The sequence below is a fragment of the Anopheles moucheti genome, chromosome 2 (assembly GCF_943734755.1).
Source record: "Anopheles moucheti chromosome 2, idAnoMoucSN_F20_07, whole genome shotgun sequence".
NCBI classification, from domain to species: Eukaryota; Metazoa; Arthropoda; class Insecta; order Diptera; family Culicidae; genus Anopheles; species Anopheles moucheti.
Genome location: NC_069140.1, coordinates 7,422,984 through 7,449,643, shown reverse-complemented (window position 1 = coordinate 7,449,643; position 26,660 = coordinate 7,422,984). Strand labels below are relative to the sequence as shown.

Here is a 26,660-nt window from a genome sequence, read left to right as displayed (position 1 = left end):
TATCAGAGAGTCGGCTTAAGATCACTGAGGATGAAATATTGGGAACCGACCGTTCTCGTTTTCCTCGTACAAACTAGACATAGAACAGCAAAGGTTTGCAAATATTTATTCAACAAAAAACTCTCTTGCATCGATCGTCAGTTACTGATGGAATGTTCACAGATATTCACAGAACTTGATAGTGTGATAACTGATTCCCAAGACTTCAATCTATTTCCCTTCTTCTGCCCACAGTATACGTCATAGATTCGATATGTTATTAAGCTTCCTGTGCTATCGCTGAGAATGTTCTCTCTAGCGTATTTTGATCTTCAATTTTGCTATCATCCTTTTTCGCAAAACACTCTGTTTACCCACATCCTAATGATGGGTTTTTGGGCCCTGAGCTACGGATGCATGCAGCCTCTCGCAAGTGGAAACTTATTCGGCACACATCCTATCAACCGGATGAAACACAGGAAAACGCTGACGCTTCCGATCGCAAGAAAACGACCGACCGTTATCCGTTGCTTTCGGTGCGAAAAATTCATTTCCAATGGAATAGCAAAGAATCGAAAAGTAAAGCACCCGTGCACCGTGGTGGGACTCTCATCCCATGATTGTGTGCACCCGGACGGGGCAAAGGCAAATATTGATGCAAGGGCCGTCTCCAGTGTGGTGGGGCACGACAAGAGCACATTTTTACCGCATTCCGTTTCGTTGGTTGGGGCTTTTTTTTTGCTTCCGAGTGGTAAAATTATTTGCTGATGAAATTTTGCAAATCCCTTCCTTCATTCCCCACCGGCCAACTTTGTTTGGCTTAGTGCTATCAGTTTCCTGCGCCATGAAAAAGATCTACGATCGTTCGCATGAAGCCGGTTCGATTGTGTGGCGGCTTAAGCGTTACTAATCCTCCGCTCTTCCGGTAGAATTAAGTTTGCTGTAGAATTTACGCCTCTACCGGATAGGAAAGGATTATGAACGAAATGAGTTTAAGCACATTAAAGGTGATAATGAGCAAGCGTGTGGTACTTTAACATGGCGCTGGTCGTCGTGGTAAAGGTAAAGCCATTGGTATATTAACTAACTACCTACTAAACAAAACTCGTTTCTCTATTAAACTGCTTGACTTATTAGCAAAATGGCCTATTCGTTGCGCACACACACAAAATGTCCCTCGCATGCCTATTCGGTCGCCATTTGACAGACAGCTGTGGTGAATGTGGTCACCGATTTAGCGTAGGCGAGCATCTGCGCGAGAGTAAAAACCCACGGATTGTTCGATCAACGAAAGTTGCTATTCTGGTTGATGTACGGTGGTTCCATTGCTAGTGGATGGTTGTGCACAGATGTTTATTTTATATTCACTAAATATAAATACGAGTAGAAAGCAATTTAAATAGATACATTACCAAACCCACTTGTCAACCTTGGGCTGAAGTTATGTAATCAAAATATCAGAATTGATTGTATTTCTATAAAGAGTTATGTGAAAGTCAAAACAAAATTTCATCAGGGATAGTTTTCCTCCATTGAGATAGCGATTTATAATGCAAGACCCATACAGCTAGGTGTGCAAATCAAAGGACACTCCCATTCAAAGAACACTGAAGTAGTAAAAACACTATATTTACTTATATAATTATCCGTTTATCCAGGTTAAAGGGATGTCATCGGGTTTAACCGGGTGTCTGATTATCCGTAACTGAAAAATCCAAAGCCACTCAAGGATATTCAAGGTTTTACAATAGATATGGCAAACCCAGTTTACTGAATCGCAAAAACCCCACATGGAATCGGGTGCACAATTTAGTGAATGTAAAATCGGACAGCCTGTTTACGTGCAGGCAGATTCAAGAGTTGAGATACGATGCACACAATTTTACGCAATTTTAAGAAAACCAGACGCAGAATTGACGTTAAAAACAATGTTCAATTTTATTCGATTGCGCCGTTCAGACTCAAACCTTATCTATGTTTTTAGTAATTCTTTAGGTTTAGATAGATTCAGATTAACAGAAAAAAACCAACGTTCTAGTGATTTTCGGAAAATTTGTATCCATCGATATCTCATTTTTCTACAAACCGAAAATTAACTCCTCGAGGTTTTGTGAATCTGCCTGAAAGAGATATCATCAAGTGCATCACAATTTTTCAGTCCTGGTTTTCGTTTCATGGTCTGCCGATCCAATCCGTTAGGTGCTCTATTAGACCCTACTGTGCGCATCTCTCGGAGTACCGAGACCACTCCAGATGGTAGCGCCCGTAACCGACTGTATATGATGGCGTTCATCTGGTACCACGCACCCCATAGCCTGGCCTTTGCGCGAGGTTTCGATTGTTTATCTGTTTGTTGTTCGCGTCTGTCCCGGATGGCCTTGGCCGAATGTGCGCTTGCTGGAATATTGAAGCCAATCGGAACGACGACCGGCACGAGGCAATACGCTTCGTTTTGTTCTTTGTGGCCGCATAAAGTTGCTTTACTTTCTTTCTGCTGCCCGCTGCTGTAACTGAACTCGCGCGAATCGTATCCTTGAGACACACACTTTCCGGGAGCGTAATGCGGTGCGGTTTTTGCGTGAACGGACACGGCAGCGACGGTAGGCGGACGGTTATTTTGTATAAAATGTTGCCACCGTAGTGTCAGCATTCGAAATCCTCGGTCGAATCATCTCCGTCACGCGGATTTGTGCGCTCCGAGAAGTGGGAAAAATAGGAAAATAATTAATGTCCTCGGGGTGGTTCTCGGGATGGTGACGGCCGGTTGGCTTTGCTTCACGATAATCGGATGCTGTGTTTGCATAACGAAATCATTATTTACTTGCACGTTGAAAATTAATTGGAATTTGTGCGCGACGAAACCCTATTTCGGTCGAGATAGAGAATGGTTTTAAGAATGGTACGTCATGCTCGTGAATGATTTTACTGCAAGAAGGAAGTTACTTCTCTTCAGTTTGTTTTAATTATTTTGATGTCCAAAAAAAGAAAATTTAACTCCGGAGAGCTTCATTTCCAGTGCTTTGCAGTCGATAATCACTGTTACTGTTTGGTTTGTTACCGTTCACCCGGCGTGTGTTTTAAAGCATCCAGCCGAGTGACCTGCACCATTCGCGTTACCATTAAAACAGATGCTCAAGCGTAACACAAAACAACAACACCACACCAACGGGAACCAACAGCATCATGCGAAGAATGGCGGCGTGCACGCGCGTAAAGCTTTTTCATGTGATGCTCACGCGTCACTAATGACATCGACATTGGGCTCCCTGCCAGGCGGAGTGTGCGCGGGGAGAAACAAAACCGGACCAGAGTTTGCAAACATTGGTGCACTGATTGGGTGCGTGTCGATAGGGGACGGATGGTAGGGAAAACCACAAAACCACAACACACTAATGGCCAACGGACATACACCCACTCGCTCACACACAAACGAAGGGTAGGTTTTTTCTTTCCTTCTAACATCATTATGCAATCGAACATTTTTAAGTTCAAGCCACGGTTTCGCTACGCAAACATTGCGATCTTGAGTGTGTGTGATCGTGAAAAATGAGAACAAATTATAGGCAAATAGTTGTGTGTCCCCTTGCGCGCCACCCGTTGAACGCTTTGATTTACCACCCTTACAAGCGGACTCGGTTAATGATGTTTTAATGAGCAGCGCGATATTGTCCATGATATATATTTGGGTCATCGTAATATGTGATCTTGTGTGTGTGTGTGTGATGATCATAATCGAACTCATTAACGGCAAGTATTGTTTGATTGAATGCATACCCAAAGTCCGAATAACGTGCCGTATAGAAGTCACAAATGGTGTTCTCGTATTCCGCAGAGGCTTTTAAATTTCTTATCACTTTTAAAGCATCCACAAACACCAAAATCAGTTTCTAAACCCTAATATAAACCACACGCGACACAATTCAGTGAGAATATTTTCAAGCATTCAATTTGACTGGGAAATTGGATTGTTAAAACAACGAATAGGTGAAAAAAATCGTTGGCAATATGCCAAAAAACTTTCCAGAGCGTGTGTTAGCGTGGGTAAATTTGCCACCCAATGCGCGTACCGGTTGATGTACTTTCAGGCTTAATTAATTGAATTTAATTATCATTCCATAATAATCCCATCCCATCGTTGCTCGCGTTTGTGTTGGTAGAAGCAGCAATTTAAAACCGATTGGGTGGTAAACTTTGGCTGTAAATAGTTTTCCTGTGCTTATTTTTTTTTCGTTATTGTTAAAAGTTGAAGGTGCTGTTAGTGAAAGTTCCGTAAATGGGTTTTGGTTCAATTTTGCGATACTAAGCGATATGTGATGGAGGCGCATGGTGTTTAGTAAAATTGCACAAACGCACCCAAAGTGGACCTACCTTGGTTGGTAAATCGAGCCGTGTTAAAGTCATTTTGAGCCTTTTCAATCGTCTGCAAGTTAGTCAAAACACTATAGAGATATTAAGTTATATTATTATCCATCGCACCATTGCTGTCGCTTCAAGCGAAATACCAAAACATTTTGATACGCAAGGATTAAACACATCACAATAAGCGTTGTACCATGTGTCACGGCGGTGTTGTACATTCGCCTGTGTACTTACACGCCTACGACAAAGATTAAATTGCGTTTTAAATTCCTGCCTTACATTGTACCATGCCGTGAATGATGGTGCGCACCACCAGCCGAGGAACGAGCAATGGTTGGACGACGATCGTCCACGATGGTTTTCACTTTGCTTATTTGCCTTACCGCGTTAGTGTTTCTTTTTTTTATACTGACACTGTCCATTGAACTCGGCAGCGCGTTAAGCGTATGTGCGACGTATAAAACGAGCACACGGATGTTTGAAGTTGGTTGTGTGGCCCCGTTTGAGTTGCAGTTAGTACACATGCTTCTAGCGACCATAATGTTTGTTGCTTTGTGTTTTGGGTCTTCTCGTAAATAATTCTGCATTTCTGTTCCATTCAAAACAAGGGTTTAATTAGCATATTCATACGTTTTATTTCGTTTCATCAAGGGCGACTGATAAATATGTTTGATGAATGGTTTTATGTTTCCTTTTCTAACACAAAAAAGCTCGTACGACACACACAGTGATGTGTGGAAATTACAGCCTAACGGCGCCCGATCTCTCTCTCTCTCTCTCTTTCCCTCTATCTCTCTCTCTTTCTCTCTACTTTTCTTTCTCGCATTAGTTTTTCACAGCTTTCTATCTCGCATCGATTAAATAATCTGTAATAAAAACGGGACAGTAAAATAGGAAGCGCCCCGCTACTACACGCACACGATCACGATCACTGCTGGGCGCTGCTGTATGTGTGGTGTGTGCAAGTGTGTGCGTGATAAATTGCACACCATCCGCAGCACCGCACGCTTCTGCTTGCTGTGACAAATATTTTCTACCCTGTGGCGCCTTGTTCGTGCCGCTTTGCTACGGGCTCGGCGAGAGAATGCAAGAGAGCAGCCTATACCTGGCTTCCTTGATCGTTCGGAAAATGAGCGACAGTGCGCTCACCATTTGGCACATGTTTGATCGTTCTCCGCGGACTCATTCTTGGCGTAGCTCATCGTACGCATGCAAAAGAGCGTACGCGATGCTGTACCGGGGAACGGACTCTAGCGCGACCATTCGTAGATTGTCTAGTTGAAACACAAGTGTAGCATGGTACAAGTTTGTCCGCTGTTGGATCCGGTTCACTGCTAGCGCTTGGCACACGCCAACTCTACACGGTTCAGTGTCATTATCAATATTGGTGTCGCTAGTAAGTGTTTGAGAAGGGAAGGAAACCATTAATTTACCTTTAATCAGTGAGCCGTATTTAATGCTGTGAAACATCAATGGCCGCACTTGGCCGATATCATCAGGCAAATCATGGCGATGATCATGGCGTACGGAACAGCGATCGTGTCGCAAAATGGCGGACTAGTGGATATTGGTTGTTGCCGTTGGTGCAAAATGAAAAACTTTCAAATTTTCCTCGCCGCAAATTTTCCACCGATTTATTTTTCCAACGGATTAGTAGTGCATCGGTGTGTGCGTGACTCTTGTAGCCCACATATCTACCATTTTGGCATTAAGTGAGGTTATCCTGGTGAATGTCACACCGGTTGCGGGGTTCGTGTGCGCACCGATGAACGGGAAAGCAGGCAGAAGATCAGCAAGAAGCCGTAAACCGAAGCATGTACTGAGGGTGTGTTTTGCCCCATTGCCAAGAGACTCACCGACAGCGACACATTTCGAGTGAACAAACACAAAAAAAAGAAATGAAAAAGATGGTCGTACAACGTCTCGCGACGGTCACGCAAAAGCTTCATCGACGAAAGCGATGAAACCGATCTATTTATACCCTTACTTAGTAACACTGTGGGGCACTGGCGGTGTGCCGTGCATATGCCCATCTATACCGTCTTTTCTTGCTCGGGCGGCGTCAGTTTGTTGGTTTTCGTGGTTGGGACGAATTTTAAGCCTAGTGCTCCTCGTCTCGCCATCGTCTCGCACGCGCTTTCCTCGATGTTGCTGAGTGTGTGCACCCCGGAGTGCCCCGAAGTGTGATTCGCATTCTTTACACACAAGACACACAAACCAAAATGCACGGCATGGGTCGTAAATTTCTCCATTTTGTCAGTAAGAATTGTTGGTGCTGGAGGACTGAGAAGAGTGCGGCAGAGCGTGAGTGGTGCCGCGGATAAAGCGAAATATTTAATCGATCATGTTGGACATGATGGTTTTGCTTTGTCCTTCGTTTACGAAGTGAAATAAATGTGCAGAAAGTTAAACGGCGCAGCAATATGAAATCGATCTTCAATAAAGTCGAAAATGAGTTCCCTCCCCTCCCCCCCTCCCGTTGGACAGATTTTGAAAACGGTCGTAATTAGTTTGTCCTTCGCTTCGCAAACGGATACCATGCGCGATGATGCACCATGTAGAAAAAGGAGGCAAATAAAATCTCCATCGATCGGGACAAAAACGGGCCGGGACACATTGGTGATTTTGGACATGACAAAGTGAAATTAATGTATGCAATGGGCACTGCTTGCATATTGATGGAACATAAAAACCCTTGAAGGTTGTTTGGGTCACCGCTGGGAAGTTAAGTGGAACAGCACCGCACTTGACTGTTTGTGTGAAAAAATGAATTAAAAACGGTGCAAAAAACAAAAATCGTTATTAAATAAAGTGTAGTGAAGTGAAGTTTATTTTTAATAGAAAAAGAAGTATTATGGGAAATTTTAAATGCCACAAGTGATTGTACAACACTGATCCACGATGTGCGGAGAACTGCAATGAACGTAAACTGTAAAAAGTGCAATTAATTTTGTGAATTTATGTGATAAAAACGAAATGTTTGAGTGTTTTTTTTAATGAATTTCCCTTTTCAATTCACTTTCAGATTTTAGTGCTAGGTTAAAGGTGCCCTCGGAAAAGGGACAGTTTGTACAGTAGTTTTTTTTTTGCTAAACTAAGCGTCCATTTCCCTGTGTGTGTCCGCGGTTAATGTGCGTGTATTTATGAAACAGAAAACATACGCTGTAGTGTTTCACCGCCGCCGAAAATCTCGGGTGAAAGTTTCAATTTAAGTAAAGCCCCCCCGGCAGCCCAAAATACCACAGCAATTATAGCGGTAAACCCGGAACGGTTCCTACAACAGTTTATAACAGTTCACCTCCTAGAAAACCCTGTATCCCTGGGCGCAAAACTAGAAGAGAAAAAAAACAACGAATTTTGTGCGCTTCCTGTGTCCACGTGTTCCGCGTGTTTGAATGTGCATGTGTGTGCGTATGCGTGCGACCGCGTGTGTGTGATTGTACAACGGGGAGGGGGTGGGGGGCTCGTGTGATTTAGAGATTAGTAGCAGAATAGTGGCATAGCACACACACAAAATGGTGATAGGCGAGCAGGTGGAAGGCGGCGAGGCGATGCCACCGTCGCCGCAACAGTTCCCTCCACAGAAGGCAACGATAGAGAACATCATGAGTGGCATAGAGAATACTGGTGCGGTGAAGATGAACAACCATAGGAAAAAACTTCGTCAAAGGTTAGTATGAGAGAACACAGTTTTATAGCACCAACCACATAACAAAACAAAAAAGCGTTGTCCATAACGCTTCGCTGAATTTGGAAACTAATTCTCGTCCCGTTTGCGTTTTCTGTTTTGTTTTTTTGCTATCTAGATTTGACATAATAAAAAAGCTCGGCCAAGGCACCTACGGCAAGGTGCAGCTCGGCATCAACAAGGAAACCGGCCAGGAGGTGGCCATCAAGACGATCAAGAAGAGCAAAATAGAAACGGAAGCTGATCTCATTCGGATACGGCGCGAGGTACAGATTATGAGCTCCGTCCAGCATCCCAACATAATACACATTTACGAAGGTACGTTGCCACTGCTGCACACGACGCGGTACAAGCGACCATGCGCCTCCACCAGTGAGCCAGTGTGGGGTGGGAGTGTGAAGTTTTTTTTGTTGCTGCTGCTCGATATTGTAGTTACCTGGTGGGGCGCGCGATGCCACACAACACATAAGCCCGGCACAGCCTTGTCCCAAATTATGGGCGAGGGAAATAGAATTAATTTTATCGGGCTTCGTCGGTACGGTGCTAGCGGGTGGCACACCGAATGGCGGCCTATCTGTGATTAGTAGAGATAACGAGAGATTGGTCGGATTTGGGATGTGTCATCATCGCGCAATTCATTTAGAATGTTATATAAGGCTTTGAGTTTGATTAGAAGATTGTTTGGCGGTTTGGGTTTTCCGTGCGGGAGGATTTTTAAGGGGAATGATTCGGATTCGGGAGGATTCGCCTCATGATGAAGGTCTTGTATTGTGTTTGGTGAATCTGAATTCACGAATCTTTATAAAGTTTCAGTCGAATGAAAAAGAATTTATTTATTTTATGAAGGGTCTCTACATATATATTGAAATTATAATCTTGAATAGTTTCAAATAAGAACAAAAATTCGCTGATTTGTGGTCCATTCAATGTAAGACCGGCAACATTTGAGATATTAAACCTTTATAAAAGATCTTTTTAAAGAACGACCAGGCTGTACTTCTAAGGATTGTAGATATTTCTAAGGATTGTAGATAAATATTTTGAAAATGTTAAATTTTCAAATATTTATGCATCCTCTAATTAACATTTGAATCGGGAAATTCGAGAATAGGGAGTTCATTGGCCCTTGTCAATCACCAATTACATTCGAGGCAAACGTGTTAATAAATGTACTTTCATTCCATTTTTGTTCGTGTGCAGTATTTGAGAACCGCGAAAAAATGGTACTAGTCATGGAGTTTGCGGCCGGTGGCGAGCTATACGATTATCTGTCCGAGCGAAAGGTGCTAGCGGAGGAGGAAGCGCGCCGCATCTTTCGCCAGGTATCGACCGCCATCTACTACTGTCACAAGCACAAAATTTGCCATCGCGATCTGAAGCTCGAGAACATTCTGCTGGACGAGAACGGTAATGCGAAGATTGCCGACTTCGGTCTCTCGAATGTGTTCGACGAACAGCGCCTGTTGGCCACCTTCTGCGGATCGCCGCTGTACGCATCGCCCGAAATCGTCAAAGGTACGCCCTATCAAGGTCCGGAGGTGGACTGCTGGTCGTTGGGTGTGCTGCTCTACACGCTAGTCTACGGCGCCATGCCGTTCGATGGAGCCAACTTCAAGCGGTTGGTGAAGCAGATCAGCCAGGGCGATTACTTCGAGCCGAAGAAACCTTCGCGCGCCTCACCGCTCATACGCGAGATGCTAACCGTGTGTCCGTCGCACCGTGCCAATATCGAGCAGATTTGCAACCACTGGTGGGTGAATGAGGGCTACGACGAATCGTGCCTGGATCTGGCGGAAGAGCTAGCCAACCAAACGCCCGTCCGGTTGGATGTGTTACTGTCGCTTGCGCCACCCTCGGTAACGGCCGATCAGCTGCTGGTGGGCAATGGACAGGAGGACGCCAAGGCAAAGGATCGCATCCAGCGCAGCCACTCGATGGGTTCCATCGTCGACATGGGAGGTACCGAGGCGGAGCGGCGAATTCTCGACATGGTGGCGGCCGGTGGCGAGGCGGCCCTGATGCCGTCGCCGACGCGAACCATCACACCGGCAGAAGCGGCCGCTGGCAGTCCGGCGCAGACGAAGCGCAAACTTGAAACGACAGTGTCAACCGAAAACGCGACCGGTGCGGTTAAGAAGAAGGACAAAGCGGACCCACCGTCACCGGCACAGCCTCGCATACCGGAAGACATGGACGTGGAGGAGACCGGGGCGGCAAAGCCGTCGCAGGAAGAGCCGCAAAGCGCGGACGAACCTAAGCAACAATCCACTCAGGAAGATAAACCCACCGAACCGTCGACCAAACCGGGTGAGGCCAACAAATTGCAAGCGCAGGACGTGCTGGAAGATTTGCAAAATCTAGAAAATATGTGCGACGAACTGCTGCTAGAAGCGGCGGCTCAACCGCAAGCACCATCGATCGAAAACAGTGTCAGCACCGTCGGGAAGGGACAAGCGGAACCGGTGCCGGCGGGTAATGGGGCTGCTTCCGTGCCTCCAACGCCGGACACACCGCCGAAAACCGTATCGGGCGTACGAGCGAAGCTGGAAAAGTTGGAAAAGGGTGATACGGAGCAGAAGCCAATCGTACCGACGACGGCCATACCCGCCGTGAGGAAGATTTTCGGCAAGAACAAAACAACCGATCTCACGTCCGCCATCAACGAGGTTAACTCGCGAAAGGGTGGCGATGAAAACCAGCCGTCGGGCACTGCGCACCGTTCTGCAAGCGGCGTCGAGCGGAAGAACAGTCTGCCGGACGAAAGCCTAGCACGGACAGCCGAACGGCGCAAGTCACGCATCCTCGAGACGGCCGAAAAGTTCCAGGCCTTAAACCAACAGGCGGGCAACGGTGACAAGTTCAAGAAGTTTGTGTTACCGGGCGGTGGCGTACCGACCGTTGGCAACTACAAGAAGGAGTTTGAACGCAAGACTGGCCTGAACACGTCGTCGACCTTCACGAAACCGCCGGCCCCACAGACGGCTACGTTGGAACAGCGGAAACGCTCCGATTCGTACGAGCAGGACCAACCGGAAGAGTGTGGCTCCGCACCGGGAACTCCGCCCGCATTTGTCGGTTCGGCGAAGAATTTGGCCGGCTTCCAGCAGCAGCAGCAGCAGCAGCAAGCGTACGATGAGCTGTCGACGGCGACCAAATCGGACGATGAGGTGAAGGAAAGCGACTCGAAAAGTTCGGTCGGCAGTTTTTCGCTCGAGGATGCCCGCCGCTCGATGGAGAACTCGATTGCGATGCTGAGTCGGGTGAAAACGACTGACTCGAGCGCACCGTCAACACCGACCTCGATCGATCAGCTGTGCGCCCGCACCGAGAGCGTCTCGATGGTGGAGGACAACGAGCGGGAGCGAAAGTTGAAGAACGCTCGGGAGATCATCGGCAATGCGATACCGATCGGGCGGCTACGCAAACCACCGATGCCATTCGGAGCGAACGGACGCTCGACCACCGGTACGCTGGGTATCAACAAACCGTACCGGATGGGTTCGGAAACACCGGAACCCCGCTGTGACACTATGTCCATCCCGCGAAGTACGTAAACATGCGCCATACGCGGGTGTAAAGTTTTTTAATTTATAAATGGATGTTTTGCCAATGTCTATTCCGCAGAGGTATCCATCGGAAGTATCCCAACGCCACCGAAGGATGAAACGAAAACGTCGCACGCTGAAATCACACTCAAATCGGCCACTCTGCCGCGGCGAAAGTTATCCAAGCCGCTGGAACTGCAAGGAGATCCGCAAACGAAGGTACATTGATGGATGTAGTAGGTCCCCCTGTTCGGTTCATATCTGACGGAGTTTTTTGTTTTATTCTTTTAGGCGGACCAGCAACGTATGCAACAACCACCGCCCCAACCTGCCTTTGCTCCGATGCGCTTCTCGACGGAGATCCAGCACCAGATGCCGGATCTACGCAGCGCTCCTGTCGGACGCGATCATCCGCCCGCCTTTGCACCGATGGCCCATCAACATCAGCAGCATCTGCACCATCGGGCAAACAGCCTGGAACCGCAGGGCAAAGAGCAGGCAGGACCTTTTGCCGGACCGCACAAACCACCCACATATCAGCGAACGGTATCCGGTGCGTACGGAACCGGTGCCTACGGTCCATCACCAGTTGGTTCTCAGACGGGCCGGGGTTCGCTATCGCGCCAGTCCACGAACGAGTCAAACGACTCGGACAACACCATCTCGCAGGGTCCGATATCGACGAACGCTTCCGGCATGATGTCCGGCACGGTTAGTACCAGCGGTAGCACCACGATGCCGATCAAGAAAAGCCCACGGGAGTATATTATACCGATCGCTGTCGAAGGCGGTGGCATTGTGACGCCGCGCGCCAACAGTTTGGAACCGTCCGAATCGAATGCGTCTTCCGGTGTATCCGGTGCTGCCGGGTTCGGTATGAAACCGCGCCTTGGCAGACCGCGTCGTCTAGGGTAAGTAGCGGTGTTCCTTGAATGCTGTGTGATGGGAAATTCTTCGAGACTTCAAGCCACTAGACAATATTTAAAATCAATTCCGCTGCTCCGTACAGCTCAGAATTGCTCAGGAGTGCTCTGAATAATTCTATATCTGCTTGATCTATATCGTTTTTATTCGGACACAACGCTGCTCTGGATTTCCCCAATTGCACAATAATCGTTCTAAAATCATAAAATTAACAATTGAGTGCGAAAAGAGTTGACTTGTGTGGATTTGACCTGGAGTTCCAAAATGATTCTTAGTTGGTTCAGAGTTCAGAGTTGTTCCAGAAATTCAAGTAAATCTGAAGTCCAGAGTTGATTCAGATTTCATAGTGCCTTCATGAAGATTTCCAGAGTTGGCTCGACCAATTCGACTTCGCTTGAAGGAGTATATTACCCATCACCAAATGCTCCAAGATGTCCAATAGATTGTCAAGATTAATCACAACAAAATATACTAATCTCACGTATCCGGTATAGCTCCCTGCTGGCCGAGAATGACGGCGAGGCGGGCGATGTAACATCCTTCCCACGACTGAACAGACATACCTCGCTGGGACGTGAGAGCGATTCCGAGGAACCTAAATTCCACATGATGCATCGCCTCAGGTGAGAATGGAATTATAGTTTTACAAGCGTTTCAAACGTGTTGCGTTACGATCGAAACGATATTCTCACTTATCACACAGGAGCACACGACCATCGAAACGTGGTACGGCAGACCCGAACGAATCGGCCAGCTCGGGCGAAGAGGACGATGACGATGGTTTCGAAATACTGACCGCGGAAAATCTTTTCTCCACGCTTCTATCTCGGGTATGTATTGCAGACAACCACCATCCCTTATGTGGCAATTTGTGAAAACTATTGATTTGTCCATTGTTTTTTCTCTCCCAGGTACGTGCACTGACCAATCGTTTGAATGTGAACGACGTCAACTCTTCGCGGTTCCCGGCGTCACGCTTCATGAACAATCTGCGCCAAACACAGGCACCGTTCTGGCATCATCAGGATCCCTTCGGAAGGTACGTGTCTGTGCTGTAGTTAATTTGTCTGTACGCTCGTGCTATAGAAGACGATCAAGCGTATTAATGTGGAAAGGTTTTGCAGCAAGTGAAGAACATGCTTTTGAACTCTTTAAACTAAATAAATATCTCTAAATACCTCGAAACAGAGTACAGATAAAAGTAATGCAAAGGTTTGTGGTTATGTTAACTGTTGTGCGTTTAACTAAGGTATCTGTGCTATGAAGTTGTGTTAAAATTCAACACATTCGTCTTCCGGTCCGGTCTTCTTTAACCTCTCAAAGAATTGATACGCACAAAAGCAATCAAAATCATTCTCTCATTTAATGCCATCTTAGAATGTCGTTGTGAATGTATGTCAGTGGAAATGATTGTACGTCATAACTGGATCGTTCATATTTCACTAATCGAGCGTACATTTTTCTTCTCCCCCTGCACCAACACCAAAAAAAACAGGAACCTAACCGAGGGTGGCAATGCGGCCAACGCCTGGCGCCACAGCATGTCGCGAGACTTGAGCACGGACATCGATTCAATGTTTTCGCGTAGCGGAGCCACACTTCCAAGAGGTGAATATCGTAGCTTTTTTAAATAGGTGTCATTAGACATACGTTTTACAATTGCTACCTATCGCTATTTTTTAATTGTTTTCGTTCAACTTTTTCGAGCTCCGAGTTGATCAGTTAACGGAGCTCCACCCGCCATTCGTTCACTTAGTAATAGTATTTTTGTTTCCGTACTCGATCGTTCGTTCACATATCACTTCTTATCGAACACGGTTTTTGATTGCCACTTTTTTCTATTGTTTACTTTACTTTTATACCAAACTTTAAACGCGTTTTTTGCCCCTACGTTTTGCACCAAAACTGCTAACTGTCTCCGATCACCAGAAGCGAAGAATCGTTTTAGATATTTACTTTAACGCTAACCGGTTCGGCGGTTTCCGGTTTAGTGGCGGAAAACCAGATCGGCAACAATTATAGTCTGTTGAGGAAGAGCAAAACACGCACACACTACGAATGCGGTCCACATAAACAGCAGTCTGATCTATTTTTCAATTACTTTTCTACATAGCTTGTTTTTCTTTTTAATAGCCTTGTAAGGGGTTTGTGTTTGTGATTTGTGAATCCCCTTTTTATGTGAAAAAAGCAGATTAAATTGATTTGTGTAAGATTTTCATTGTAAAGCCTTTTTTGTGAAGATTTCTACAGAAAATAGAATGATAGCGATATAAAGATAAAGTAGAAACAATTACGAATGAAATGAGTAAAACCGTAAGGAGGGTGACTAGAAGCAATAGAATAAAAAAAATCATCCATCCATCTGCAGCGTTAAAAATGTTTGTGTGATCGCTTATATTACGTGTTCCTTTTTTTTGAAAAAGCGTTTACGAATTAACCGGTTTTCCCGCGCTCCTAGCTTAATGACTGTTCACGTTTCTTATTGAGTTTAAGTTGATAAAACACAGTTCATGACTATTATCGACTGATCGAACACGATCGAAAGGTAGATATTTCTTTTTCTCCCATAATTATACACTTAGAATCACCAAACACGGTCGCTACCGTTTACTTTTTACGTTGTTGCTATTATTACAAACTACTATTAACTACTTCACTGCATACACAAGACAAAGCGAAACAAAACATCACCAAACAAATAACAATTTTCAAAAGATAACAAGCAAAAGCTGCAACTCTTTTTCTCTGCCTTTGCCGACGGTAATCAATGAACATTTGGAGAACAACACTAGAGGGGTGGCATTAAATATTGTTGTTTCTGGATTGATGGTTGTAGTCTCGTAGAAGTGTTTCGTGTTTTGGTTTTTGAATATTTTGTACTATGGTTGTGTATTTTTTTAAAATTACTTTCAACTCGTTTTTTACGCATTCACTGAACTGAACACAAGACAAAATGGAAAAGAAAAATGTTCCAAACTCCCAATCGGTAATTAAACGATAGTGAAATAAAAACAAAAGAGAAGCAAAGAAAAAACAACAAACAAAATATTGTTGCAAAGCAGAGTAGCAAGACGTGAAATTAAAACAGAACAAGGAAAACAAAAGCAAAATACAGGGTGCTGATGAATAATGAGATAGAACACTGTAAGTTGTACGGATAAAGTACAGAAATTGATACGAACGGAATGATGCTTACTGTCAATTTAAATAAAGTAATGATGTTTCTTTAATAAAACAAAACAATAAGTTTTTATGTTACGGCTCTTATTATTGCTATACGTTAGTTAGTTACCACAAAACTGTTCCTTCCACGCTATAGCTCGTTCCATTCCCAAAGTTTGACTTTCTGCTCTATTTCTTCCGTTTGCCAACTGTCAATCTAAAATATTTGTTTAGTGTTCCTCTCACGCTCTAATAGTGTTCCTTTTGTGCTCCGTTGCGCCTACGAATAGGAAGTTAGTTTTGTTGTTAAAAGAAGTATATTTCAAGCTCAATATGTAAATCGCATTTTACAGCATCAGGATTCATATCGATCGGTTGTGGTGGAAACATTGTTCTTTTACATTTTACTAGCGTTCATAATGCAACCCAACGCAGCCAAGGACGGTGGTTAAAGTTTGCAGAAAAAAAAAACAAATACTTAAGTAAAGGATATACGATACTCACCCCTAAAACTATCCTACCCCACGCTGAGAATGAGAGGTTAACTAAAGGAATATTTTTGATTACATGTGCACCAAAGCGTTTCCTTTCCGAAAAGAAAAGGAAACCAAAATCTCATCAACAAAAATCCGAATATACGAACCTGTCAAACTTTAACCATCTGTCAAAATATTTAAATACGTGAGTGTATGTGTGTGTGTATTTTTTGTGTTTGTGTGTAGTTTAGTGTGCTATAGTAGCGTCTGTTTAAGTATGTTGGCATTACAAACTATTTCTTCAACGCATTTCGCAATCAATTCAACCGTTTGCGGGTTGAAGTAAAAATATGTAAAGCTGCAAAGTTTTGGTTTTTGATAGTAAGGATAGGCGAAACGACGAATATGTTACTACTGCTCCTAACACTGCTGTTAGTTTCGACAACGTGTACGTGTAATTGTAACTAATTTGTCATTTAAACATTAAATAATCAAACTCCATTTCACCTGTCAGTAGTTCGCTTATAACAAACAAATTATTTAGGTGGTAGACTGACAATACGACAGAACTAGACAAAGACCAAACGTACGAACAATATCATACAAAACGGGAAAAAAACAAACTGGTAAACTGTATGGTAACTGTGCTAAAAGTAAACTCGTAGCTTAATCAAACCACATTACTCATACAATGTCATACAAAAACGAAGAAACCTTGCTGCTAAACACCACAAAAAAGAAAGTAATATCCTTGCAACACACGTGTGCGTACTTGCAATTTATGTTTTCATTATAACCTATCGTGACACAACCCTACCTTTATGTCCACCATTCCATCATACTCCCCCGAGAGCATGGCGTCACAACTCCACACTTCACGTTACAACACTGTTCCATTTTTTGTGAACTTCATTTCTTTAAGTTTGGTGTATTGTTTTACGTTGCCAACACTGCTGTGCGCCATAGTGAAAGAACGCGTTTCACCACTTACGATTCCGTATTCTGTTTTTTTTTCTCTTCTACTACTACTACCACAACTACTATCCATCCCATGCTCATGGTTGCGTGTTATTCTTTTTTTTTATGTGATTGCAGTGGGTTTCCGCGTTACGTTATCTCATGTTCCCAAATCCGGTGCGAGTAGTAGTTCACACACAGTCACTACTTCGCCGACAAACCTAGCTACTACTAGTACTACTACTTCTACAAGTACGACTACTTCCAACACTACAAACAACAACAACAACAACAACAAGTGAAGCGCAATTATCAACAACAGCAGTGTGCAGCCCAGGAAGAACAAGGATCAATTATCACAAAGAGAAACAAAACCAATTGTCTGACAAACTGGAAGGAAACAAAATTAGAGAACGTATTTAGAAACATAATGCTTGCAGGCGTGAAGAAAATAGAGAATGAGAGGGAGAGAGAGAGAGAGAATGCGAATTGTAGCAAAACACTAGCACACATACTTAACTTATGTACCTATTTGATGCCTTTCTGCCGCACTAACAAAGCTGACGAAACTACTACCACCTTTACTTACCAAAACCAACCAAAAAAAAAGCGAGTACTATTTGGGGCCTCAAATGGTGTTGTAAACACAAGAAAGAACTGTTATCTGCTGGCATATTTACCTTTACAACACACTAGACGTGTAACAATGTAACACTTTGCAATCGATAAACCAAACGCGAATTGACAATAGGAAAAGAAAATGTACCAAAACTGAACCTCAGAATTTTAAATTCTTCTACCGTTGCTTTGCATGCCATACAACTTCACTCGATTCTTTTTTCTTACCACGCCTACAGATGAATCTTTTACCGTATCTTACTCGAACAATTTATGTTCTAAAAATAATAAGCCTACAAAAACGCTACGCTTCTACTACCAATTAAAAAAGTGTATTATTCGCCTCGATAAAATATGGCCAAATTGGCTGGCTCTGTATCTGCAATGAGCAGTCGTGCAAATCACGAGTCAACACTCGAAAGATTCTTGAATATTGCAATGGTCGTGATTCCTCAAAGAGTCCTCACAGGATGCATCCTAAATGATTGATGATTTCTCACAGATTCAGCATCAGGTCTTTCCGCAGTCGAAAGCTTGTTGTACTTGCGTTATTCCGTCTGTATAAGAGCTCTTTTAGAAGAAGCTAAAACATAATAAATGTACTAAACCTTAATTCCTTCGAAATTTACTAATTTATGAAGATTCTTTAAACTTTGAGAATTCATGAAACTTTGACGATTTAAAAATGTTTACTGAAGTTTTACTGGGACTTCAAACTTAGATTCAACCAGTATGCAATCAATCGGCTAGATCTTCAAATCTGCAGACTGCTACTCATAATCTCTCAGTGATTCTGGAGCAATATACTTGTAAAAGTTGCTTATGCCAAACACAGCCGATAGCATCACTAACGAGGTCAAGAGTAATACACTTAAATAAGCAAATAGCGATAGGAAACATCAAAAACCAAAACCGAAGAAAAGCGAAAACAAAACCATTAGCGCAACTCGTGTTGATTGCAATAAAAACATATACAGCAGCATGCGCTAACTAGCTTGCCATTCGTTATCTATTGTTCGTTTTGTATTGTAGTTTATAAAGTTTATAAACAAAAAATAGTATGCAAAAGATGTTGGATTTTTTTCCATTATGCCTGTGTGAAAATGGCAAAAAGAAATAAAAATAATAGAACTGCCTATGTTGTAGAGAAGCATTGATTGTTGCACCCTTTTACGATAGAAACAAGACAACCCGATGATGAACCAATAAAGAATAAACCGAACATGGCGACAAGTTTTGTAAATCTTGCCTAAAGGCACCACCCTAAATTAGTCAACCCACACAATGGAACATTATTCTACTGCCCGTGGCGTTACAGCGTTGACCCTTGCCTAACCCTTGTTATCTGCATGCTTTTGCTCACGTTTGGAGTGTGTCAGTTCGTTAGTTTGCTGCTTAGTATCCGTACACAATCGGCACGTGTTGTTGTTGATTAAGCATGGTTAAGCGCTAAACAATACCCCCGGACCAGTGATAAACAAAACAGTATGGCGGAAGTTGTCGACGCAATCACGCAAGATAAGGTACGTATGCACCGCAGTGTCCAGTGGTTTCGAGGCACCGCAGAGCCGGTATCGGTATCTCTTATCACACACCTTTTCTCACCCTCATGGCGCGCTGTCATCATCTGCAACGACTTATATTCTTCCTGAAGTGCCATTCCATACTAGCTCCCACACACCCGTTCTGCCTTGTCCTTCCTTTTTCCATCAACACTGGTGGTCCGTTTGGTCGCAAATCAGAACGTAGAACACATGCCCATCCCCATCATCAGGTTGCTGCTGTGGTGAGACAAAATTTGAACCTGCGCTCCAAATCGATTTCTTCTGTACGTTTACTAAACATAACATCGACACAAACGAATTCGTTCAAATTATGGTTTTTAAAAACATTTTGGGCTATTGCAAACCAACAAAATTATACTTCCCGTACGTGCCGAACTGTATTCGTTTTTTCTTTCTCTTTTCTCTCTCTCTCTCTCTTTCTCTCTCTCTCTCTTCTCTTTTTCTCTCCTTCTAAACTCACCGATGCTCGTTATCCTGGTCAATAAAAATTCCGAACCGGTGTTTCCCCCCACGTCCCTTCCTTCATGTACTCCCCCCACCCCCTCAACTATTCCTGTGTTCACCACACACTACTTCCATCTCTTCCAGGCGCTAGACTCAGAACACAAAGTAATCATGTAACGAATAGTAATAACAACAGCAACCAAAACCACTACCATCACCATCATCAGCAACCGCCACCAGTGCCACCAAACAGCAGCAGCAACAGCATTCGTAGTAGTTATAACAATAGATATAGCTATCATCAACCCGCATCTAACCATGCCCCCACCAACTCCACCTCCTCATTCTACAAGGATCTGGCATCCTTGGCCGCGTACGGCAACGGCGTTGGTAGCAGCGACGGTCGGGACGCCAGCATGTCTAGTGCGCCTAGCAGTGGCAGCGTGCTCGGTGGCGGTGGTCTTGTCAGCAATGACGACGAGAGCAGCGTATCGAGCACGCTCAGTACCAGCAACGGGAATGGCTATCGACATCAGCCGTCAGCACGGGGTGATTCCGGCGAACCGGACCCAGCGACGACCGCGACAATTGCGACGGACAGTGGATTGCTGGAGGAAAACCTGGATCTGCGCGATCTCGATCTCTCCCAGCTACGATTATCCAAGCGTGATCTGGAAACGCTGTCCAGCATTACGCCCGCACTTTCCCAGCGTGTGCAGGAGCAGTTGCTGGCACAGCTGCCACCGCAGCAGGCCCGAAAGCTTTCCCGCACCCTGTCGATGCAGAACGGCGGTGCCAGCGGGACTTCTGCAGCAGGAACGGCCGCAGCCCAGCGCCTGTATCGGAGAAGCTACAGCAACAGCTCCGGCAATCGATCACTGGACGCAGCGGCCGAGTATGGTGCCGCCGGCAACGGGTGGAGCACCGCAGGCGGCAGTGAGCTGCGTCGCCGGGGAGGAAGTCAACCGCGGGACATTCTCTCGCCACCGCCAGCCTACCAAACACCCGCACCACTGTACGAAAAGTACGCGCCGTACGGTACGAGCATTCCAGCGATCGGCAGTGGTGGTGATTCATCCGGTATGTCTGCGTTTGTGCGCGAGTACGACTACAAGCGGAAGCCGCTCTCACCACACACAACACTCTCCACCGGTACACGTGCACTGGGCGTTACCGCGTCGTCCCTCACTACAAGCACTACAGCCGCAACAACACCACTACGTTACACCAGCAGTACGGCAGCGGGCGATCCAACCGTCTCGAACTCCTCCACCAAACGATTGTCCCGCTTCCTTCGACCAGACTTTTTCGATACACCGAAAGAGGTGGCTGTGGTCGAAAAGGATGATTCCTCGAACCGGGACTCGTCTCCGTATGCTTCCGGCGGGGTCACACTGCGCGAAGGTGCCACCGGTAGACAGCAGCGGCGGGAAAAGCTTGCGAACGATACGATCACCGATCGGTTGAGCTATTTCCTCGAGAAGTACGGCAAACCGGACGACGAAACGGCTCCGATCGGTGATCGCGATCGTACTAGGCGTAGCGTTTCTCGATCGCGTGAAATCTTCGACGAAGGTGGAAAACAACCGGAACCACAGTATCGAACACCCGCGGAGACACTGTCGATGCTGCAGGAACAGCTGCAAGATCTTACCAACATGACCTCTCTGGCTGCAGGCAATCAGATGTCGAAACTGCTGCGCGGAGATGAAGATGCCGCAGTACAATCGGTGACGGTCGAATGCCAACTGTCCGGATGCACTGAGTGCGAAGGAAAGCAAGAAGATAGCGCCGTCCAGACAACTACTGCCAGCCCAACCGAAGTTAAAGAAGGTTCTACGGCAGCATCTGCGGCAGCAAGCTCTGGAGCTACAGCAGCCCAACCGGTGAAAAAGATCGTAAAGGTTAAAAAGGTAAAGGTAGTGAAGAAGGTACCGCCGGGTACTGACAGCGCCGCAACAGACAAAACAGTCTCATCAGGTGACCAGCGTGAGGATGCAACGCCACCCACAGTAACAGTCGTGAAGAAGGTTAAAAAGCTGGACTCAACTGCAACGGACGTTAAAGAAAGTTCGGGTGCGATCGTGTCGAACGTCACCATCAAAAAAGAGTCGAAACTAATGCGCCCAAAATCCTATCCCTACAAAGAGACTGTACAAGATGGCGCTAAGTTGTCCGTAGCCGGTGACATCGAGCTGGAAACGAACGGGAAAGTTGCTGCTCCCACTGCAAAAGAACCATCTGTGGAGGTACAAACGAATGGGGCTTCGTCTACGAGCGCCGTCAGTAATGGCGCCGGTAGTAACAGCACTCCCAGTACGGTCAGTAAAATAGCGCGTCCGAAAAGTTTCCCATCGTCCAAACTAACGCCACCGAAGGAACTGAAACTACTGAAATCACCAGCCAGCGAAACAGAATCCCTAGACGCCAGTGCTCAAAAAGCAGTGATAAAAGCCGAACCTCCTGCCAACGGAACTCCTACAACTCCGGTGTCAGAATCGATCGCAAATGGTGCACCTGCTGCATCCGCCACCAGTCCACCGAAGAAGGTGAAGAAAGTCATTCGCATCGTGAAAAAGGTCACCAAGACAACTGACTCCAGTGGGAAGGTTGTTGTGACTACTACCACGATGCCCGTTGACGGTGGGTCGGTAAAAACTTCCAAAGAGTCGTCGACTAAAACGGTTACAATCAAAGAACAGCCCACTGTACAGACCGTGGACTCGACGGGCGACAAGCAACCAGCTAAGGAAAAGTCCAAATCACCCGAAAAGAAACCAAAACAAGGCTTTCTGGCTAGCATTGGGCAGAGGTTTGAAAAATTCCGCGACACTAGCAGAAGTAGCAAGGAAAAGAAAGCAGCGGCTGTAGCGGCAGCAGCAGCAGCAGCATCAGCGGTAACTCCTGGACCAACGGCTTCAGTAAATTCGAACGATTCCCTGCCAGATACGGCTGTCCCTGCCATGGTTCCTGGGTCGGCTCAGGCCGTGGAGGGTGTGACACCGGACGTACTGATGGGAAAACCGTCGGAGCAAGCCACCTTGAAGAAGGACAAAAAGAAGACCGGCAAAACGATCACCAAGGCTAGTCAATCGCTCGATGAGAAGGGTTCTGCAGATGAACCAAGCGCGAAGACGGCGAGCACAGCGACGGGACGCAAATCACGCATCGACACGGTGATCAGGAACCTGCGCGAGTTGTCCACGGGACCCAAGCTGCCAGAGCTGACCGAATCGAAGCTGATCAAGCGTGCCGTCAGTGTGGAGGAGATGCCGGGCACATTCAATCGCTGTGGCGTCACCAAGGTACTGGGGCTATTCAAAAAGATTGAAAAAGATTCACGCAATAACGTTCACCACCGTCTTCTTAATACCAAGTCCTCTAGCCACATCATGGTGAGCGGCCGGACGGCGGACGAAAGGATGCCCGGACCTCCGATGCCCGATCTGATGCAGCCCATTCCGGCAGAGTTTGGTCGTGGGCGACCAAACACCGATTCACTGCTGCCGGGTCCGGCACAGTCGCGCAAGAAAATGTACGGCGGGGCAAGAAGTGACACCGTCCTGCCACTTCAGCATCCGATAGACACGCTGCTAGCGAACGGTGCGGACGGTGGTGATTACGATCAGCAGCGTAAGTTTAGGGTGGTTTCGGGTGCGTGCCAGCCGCAAATACCGGTCAAGTATGGCTGTCCCGGTTGCGAATCGGGTAACACCGCCACCGGAAGCAGCAATAGCACCACCGCCGGCCAAAGCAATGGTGGCATCACCAACGGAGCACACGTCGCAGGTCACAGCCAGAAGGTCATGTCGGATGGGTACGGCGGTGGGGCGAATGGCCAAACTGCCACCGAGACGTGTAGTAGCTCCAACGGTGTGCAACGCCCTCCACCGCAAGACACGGACCGGAGGGGCCGTGCCCGTGCCCTGACAATCGACCTGGAGCAGGCCGTCCACTCGGCGACGGAAAAGTTGAAGCGCCTGCAGCAGGCCAACAGTATCCATCTCAGTAACATACCGACACAGCAACTACTCCATCACCATAGTAACAACAACTACATCAGCAACCCTAGCAAAACTAGTTTAAGCGCTTGCACTAAGATCCCATCCAGTCACAACACTGCAAACGGCACCTCAAACACTACTAGCAGCACTGCACCGGCGGCCTCTGTTGGTGGCAATAACAACTACAGCTATCCGCCTCCGCTGCCCGGTGAAATGGCGGCATCAGGGACGGCAACTTCGCCGGGCGGATATAATAGCATGAACAACAACAACAACAACAACATCAACAACAACAATCCCTCCCATCACTACAGCACACTGACACCGTCGTACGATAGCATTACCAACTACTCCTCTGGTTCACGCAGTAGCCCGTACGACGACAACTCGTCCAGCACGTTCCTCTCGCCATCGGAGGAACGCGAGCTGTACTTCGACAGCTGGTCGGTGTGCTCGGACGAGCTGAACGGGCCCGGCAGCGGCACCGGGGCAGGTCGCCCACTGCACTCCTCCTCCGTGTCGCCGGCGCCCTCGTCGTCCGCGTCCCGGCGTCATTCCTCGGTGCGACTACTAACCTCCAACCCACCACTGCACTCTGTCTCCCCAGTAGATCCGGACGCGGAAAGCGTCATCGAACGTATCCGGCGCAAGAGCTACTACACACGCTTCAACGACACGAAGAAACCGGCCAAACGGGCCTCGGCCAGCAATCTGGGTGGGCTCGCTGGAAGCGGCAGTACCGCGGGGATGGGCCACCTAAAGGACGCTGCCGGCAGCAGCAGCAGTTACGGGTACTACCACGGCAATACCACGGCCGGTGCCGGTCCCGGTGCGGTGCGCGAGAAGTCACTGTCGCGCGGTGGTTCCTCTTCCTACATTCTGCGCCCGAACAAGGAATCGTCCTTCAGTGGAGTCGGTAAGTACGACACGACCGGTTACGCTACTCTCGGCCGTACCGAGCATCCCCATCGCGGGTACGCCACGATGGTGAACCTCACCAAGGCGAACCGAAGCGCTGCACGACTGCGCAACAGTAGCCTGGATGTCGTTCCGCTGGCATCCGCATCCGCTGACTATCAACATCACCAACCACCACACTACCATCACCACCACCACCACCATCGTCAGCAACAGTCGCTAGGGGCGTCGCTTTCACGTACCGGATCGCGGCTCCTATCCACCGACGATGATCCACTGACCGACGGTCTTAACTACAACAATCTCATCAACAACAACAACAGTACCAACACGAGCAATCACAAATACACACGCAACACCTACTACGAAAGTACTGCCGTCCCGTCATCGTACGGAACCTACACACCGAGACGTCGCTCCTCATTCGTGGCCGGCGGGTACGGGTCGTCTAATATCGCTTCATCCTCTTCATCGATTGCGCTAGATCTGCTCAAGGACCATCGGGATGGCTCGGGAAGCCACGGAAATCTGGCAACCACGGCCTCTTCCTCCTCGTCCAACACACTGTCCGCGTCGGAGAACTATGGCTTCGGTGGTAGTAACAGCAGCAGCACCGCATCGCGCACCATTCGTCCGTACGAGACAAGAAGCAGTTCGCTGCTCACTCCAACGGCACTACGTGAGGCGGGACGTTACAGCGGCCGATACGATAGTGGCACACTAACCAAGTAAGTGCGAACCGAAGAGACGGGGAGAGTTACTAGTTGCAGATTGTGTAATGTCCATTATATCTGAGGTCCAAAGTTTTGTCTATCAGCATTGTTCTTCTTGTCAAACTACTAGCAAGATACTAACAAGGCTGCAGTCAATATACTAATTCCACTCAGTTTCTACTACCTGCAACATTGGAGATCACCTTCCAAGTGTCCCTTGTATATTAGGATCTTTTCTTTTGATTCTTGTGCATTCAATTGTCAGGAAGTCTACTTGTCGTATATCTTTTTCGATCCTTCCATAAACTATTCCATTTACCAGCACTCAAGTTGTTCTATTGAGGAGGTAATGCACACTTTCGTAAAAAGTCCACCAACATTGAAAGCATCGTTTCGAGATATTCGTCTTCGAAGTCTTGAGACTTTGTCCGGAGTGCTGCTTCGCTTTTCAGTCTGTAACTTTAAAACTAGTCCCAGCTTAACCTATTCGTACTTACAATCTACAGAACCTATCCACATCCAGTGGTACATGATCTCCACCACGTCTGGCTCTCACCATCTCCTAACAACATGTCTCACACACATCTCGTCATCGTGTTTGGTGGACGATCCTCTGTTTTATTTTTATGAATAACCAAAAATAGTGAGAACGTATTATGCTTACTTCTTTAACCGCCAACACCATCCTAGCAAAGCACTGCAACTAATCAAAAGCCGACTCTATTCCCTCTTGCTCCGGGTAACAACCACAACCGGCGGTTCCCCGGATACTGTCCACCACCACCATCCTACCAACGCTCGATGGTGAAGCACACCCGCCAGCCCAACCCCCCATCGGTCCACTCTCTATCGAAGCTTCATGATGAGCCTGAAGCTATCCTGAGTCTCCGGTCAGGTGTAAGATATCAGCTCCTCCTACTACTAGCGCTTCCCTCCATTTTGCTTTTCCTTCTCTTCCACTGCTGGGTCTTTTAGGTAAGGGTAAACTGATAGGGCAAGAGAAACCGAAATCCGAAAAAACCCCCGTTCGTCTGTTTGCGCAAGTGATACAAACAGCGGCGTATTGAATCTGATGCTGAATTTCTGCATCTTGCATCTCGTTTATTACAGAAATTATCGCACACGGACCTCGTCCACGTCCAAATCAACGGACAATGCGTAGACTGCAGAACAGAAACAAACGGGCTTCACGTTTTGTGAGCGTGCCACTATCGTCACTGTCGATCGCATGTCACCAATTACCCGCTCATTTTCCAGTTCTTAGTACATCCAAGTAGTAAACCTTTGTGCCAGCTTTGTACTGGCTGG

The 26,660-nt window shown here is 46.6% G+C and overlaps 1 protein-coding gene across 1 annotated transcript; it reads left to right on the top strand.

Annotated features, from left to right (window-relative positions):
* The first annotated feature begins 7,853 nt into the window (after nt 1-7,853).
* Nucleotides 7,854-26,160, top strand: LOC128299608 (uncharacterized). Its single transcript, XM_053035614.1, has 12 exons — nt 7,854-8,008; nt 8,145-8,344; nt 9,227-11,572; nt 11,651-11,790; nt 11,863-12,482; nt 12,990-13,118; nt 13,199-13,325; nt 13,407-13,534; nt 13,991-14,103; nt 19,862-20,797; nt 24,332-25,367; nt 26,043-26,160. The coding sequence occupies exons 1-12, from the start codon at nt 7,854-7,856 to the stop codon at nt 26,158-26,160; spliced, it is 6,048 nt and encodes a 2,015-aa protein (XP_052891574.1).
* The last annotated feature ends 500 nt before the right edge of the window (nt 26,161-26,660 follow it).

What these genes read in the sequence shown, in the direction of transcription:
- LOC128299608 (XM_053035614.1), top strand. Translation starts at nt 7,854, where the DNA reads ATGGTGATAGGCGAGCAGGTGGAAGGCGGCGAGGCGATGCCACCGTCG. An exon ending in CGGAGCCACACTTCCAAGAG is followed by an intron (nt 14,104 to 19,861) that starts GTGAATATCGTA and finishes CATCTCTTCCAG; the next exon opens with GCGCTAGACTCAGAACACAA. An exon ending in CAGTGGTGGTGATTCATCCG is followed by an intron (nt 20,798 to 24,331) that starts GTATGTCTGCGT and finishes TCTCCCCAGTAG; the next exon opens with ATCCGGACGCGGAAAGCGTC.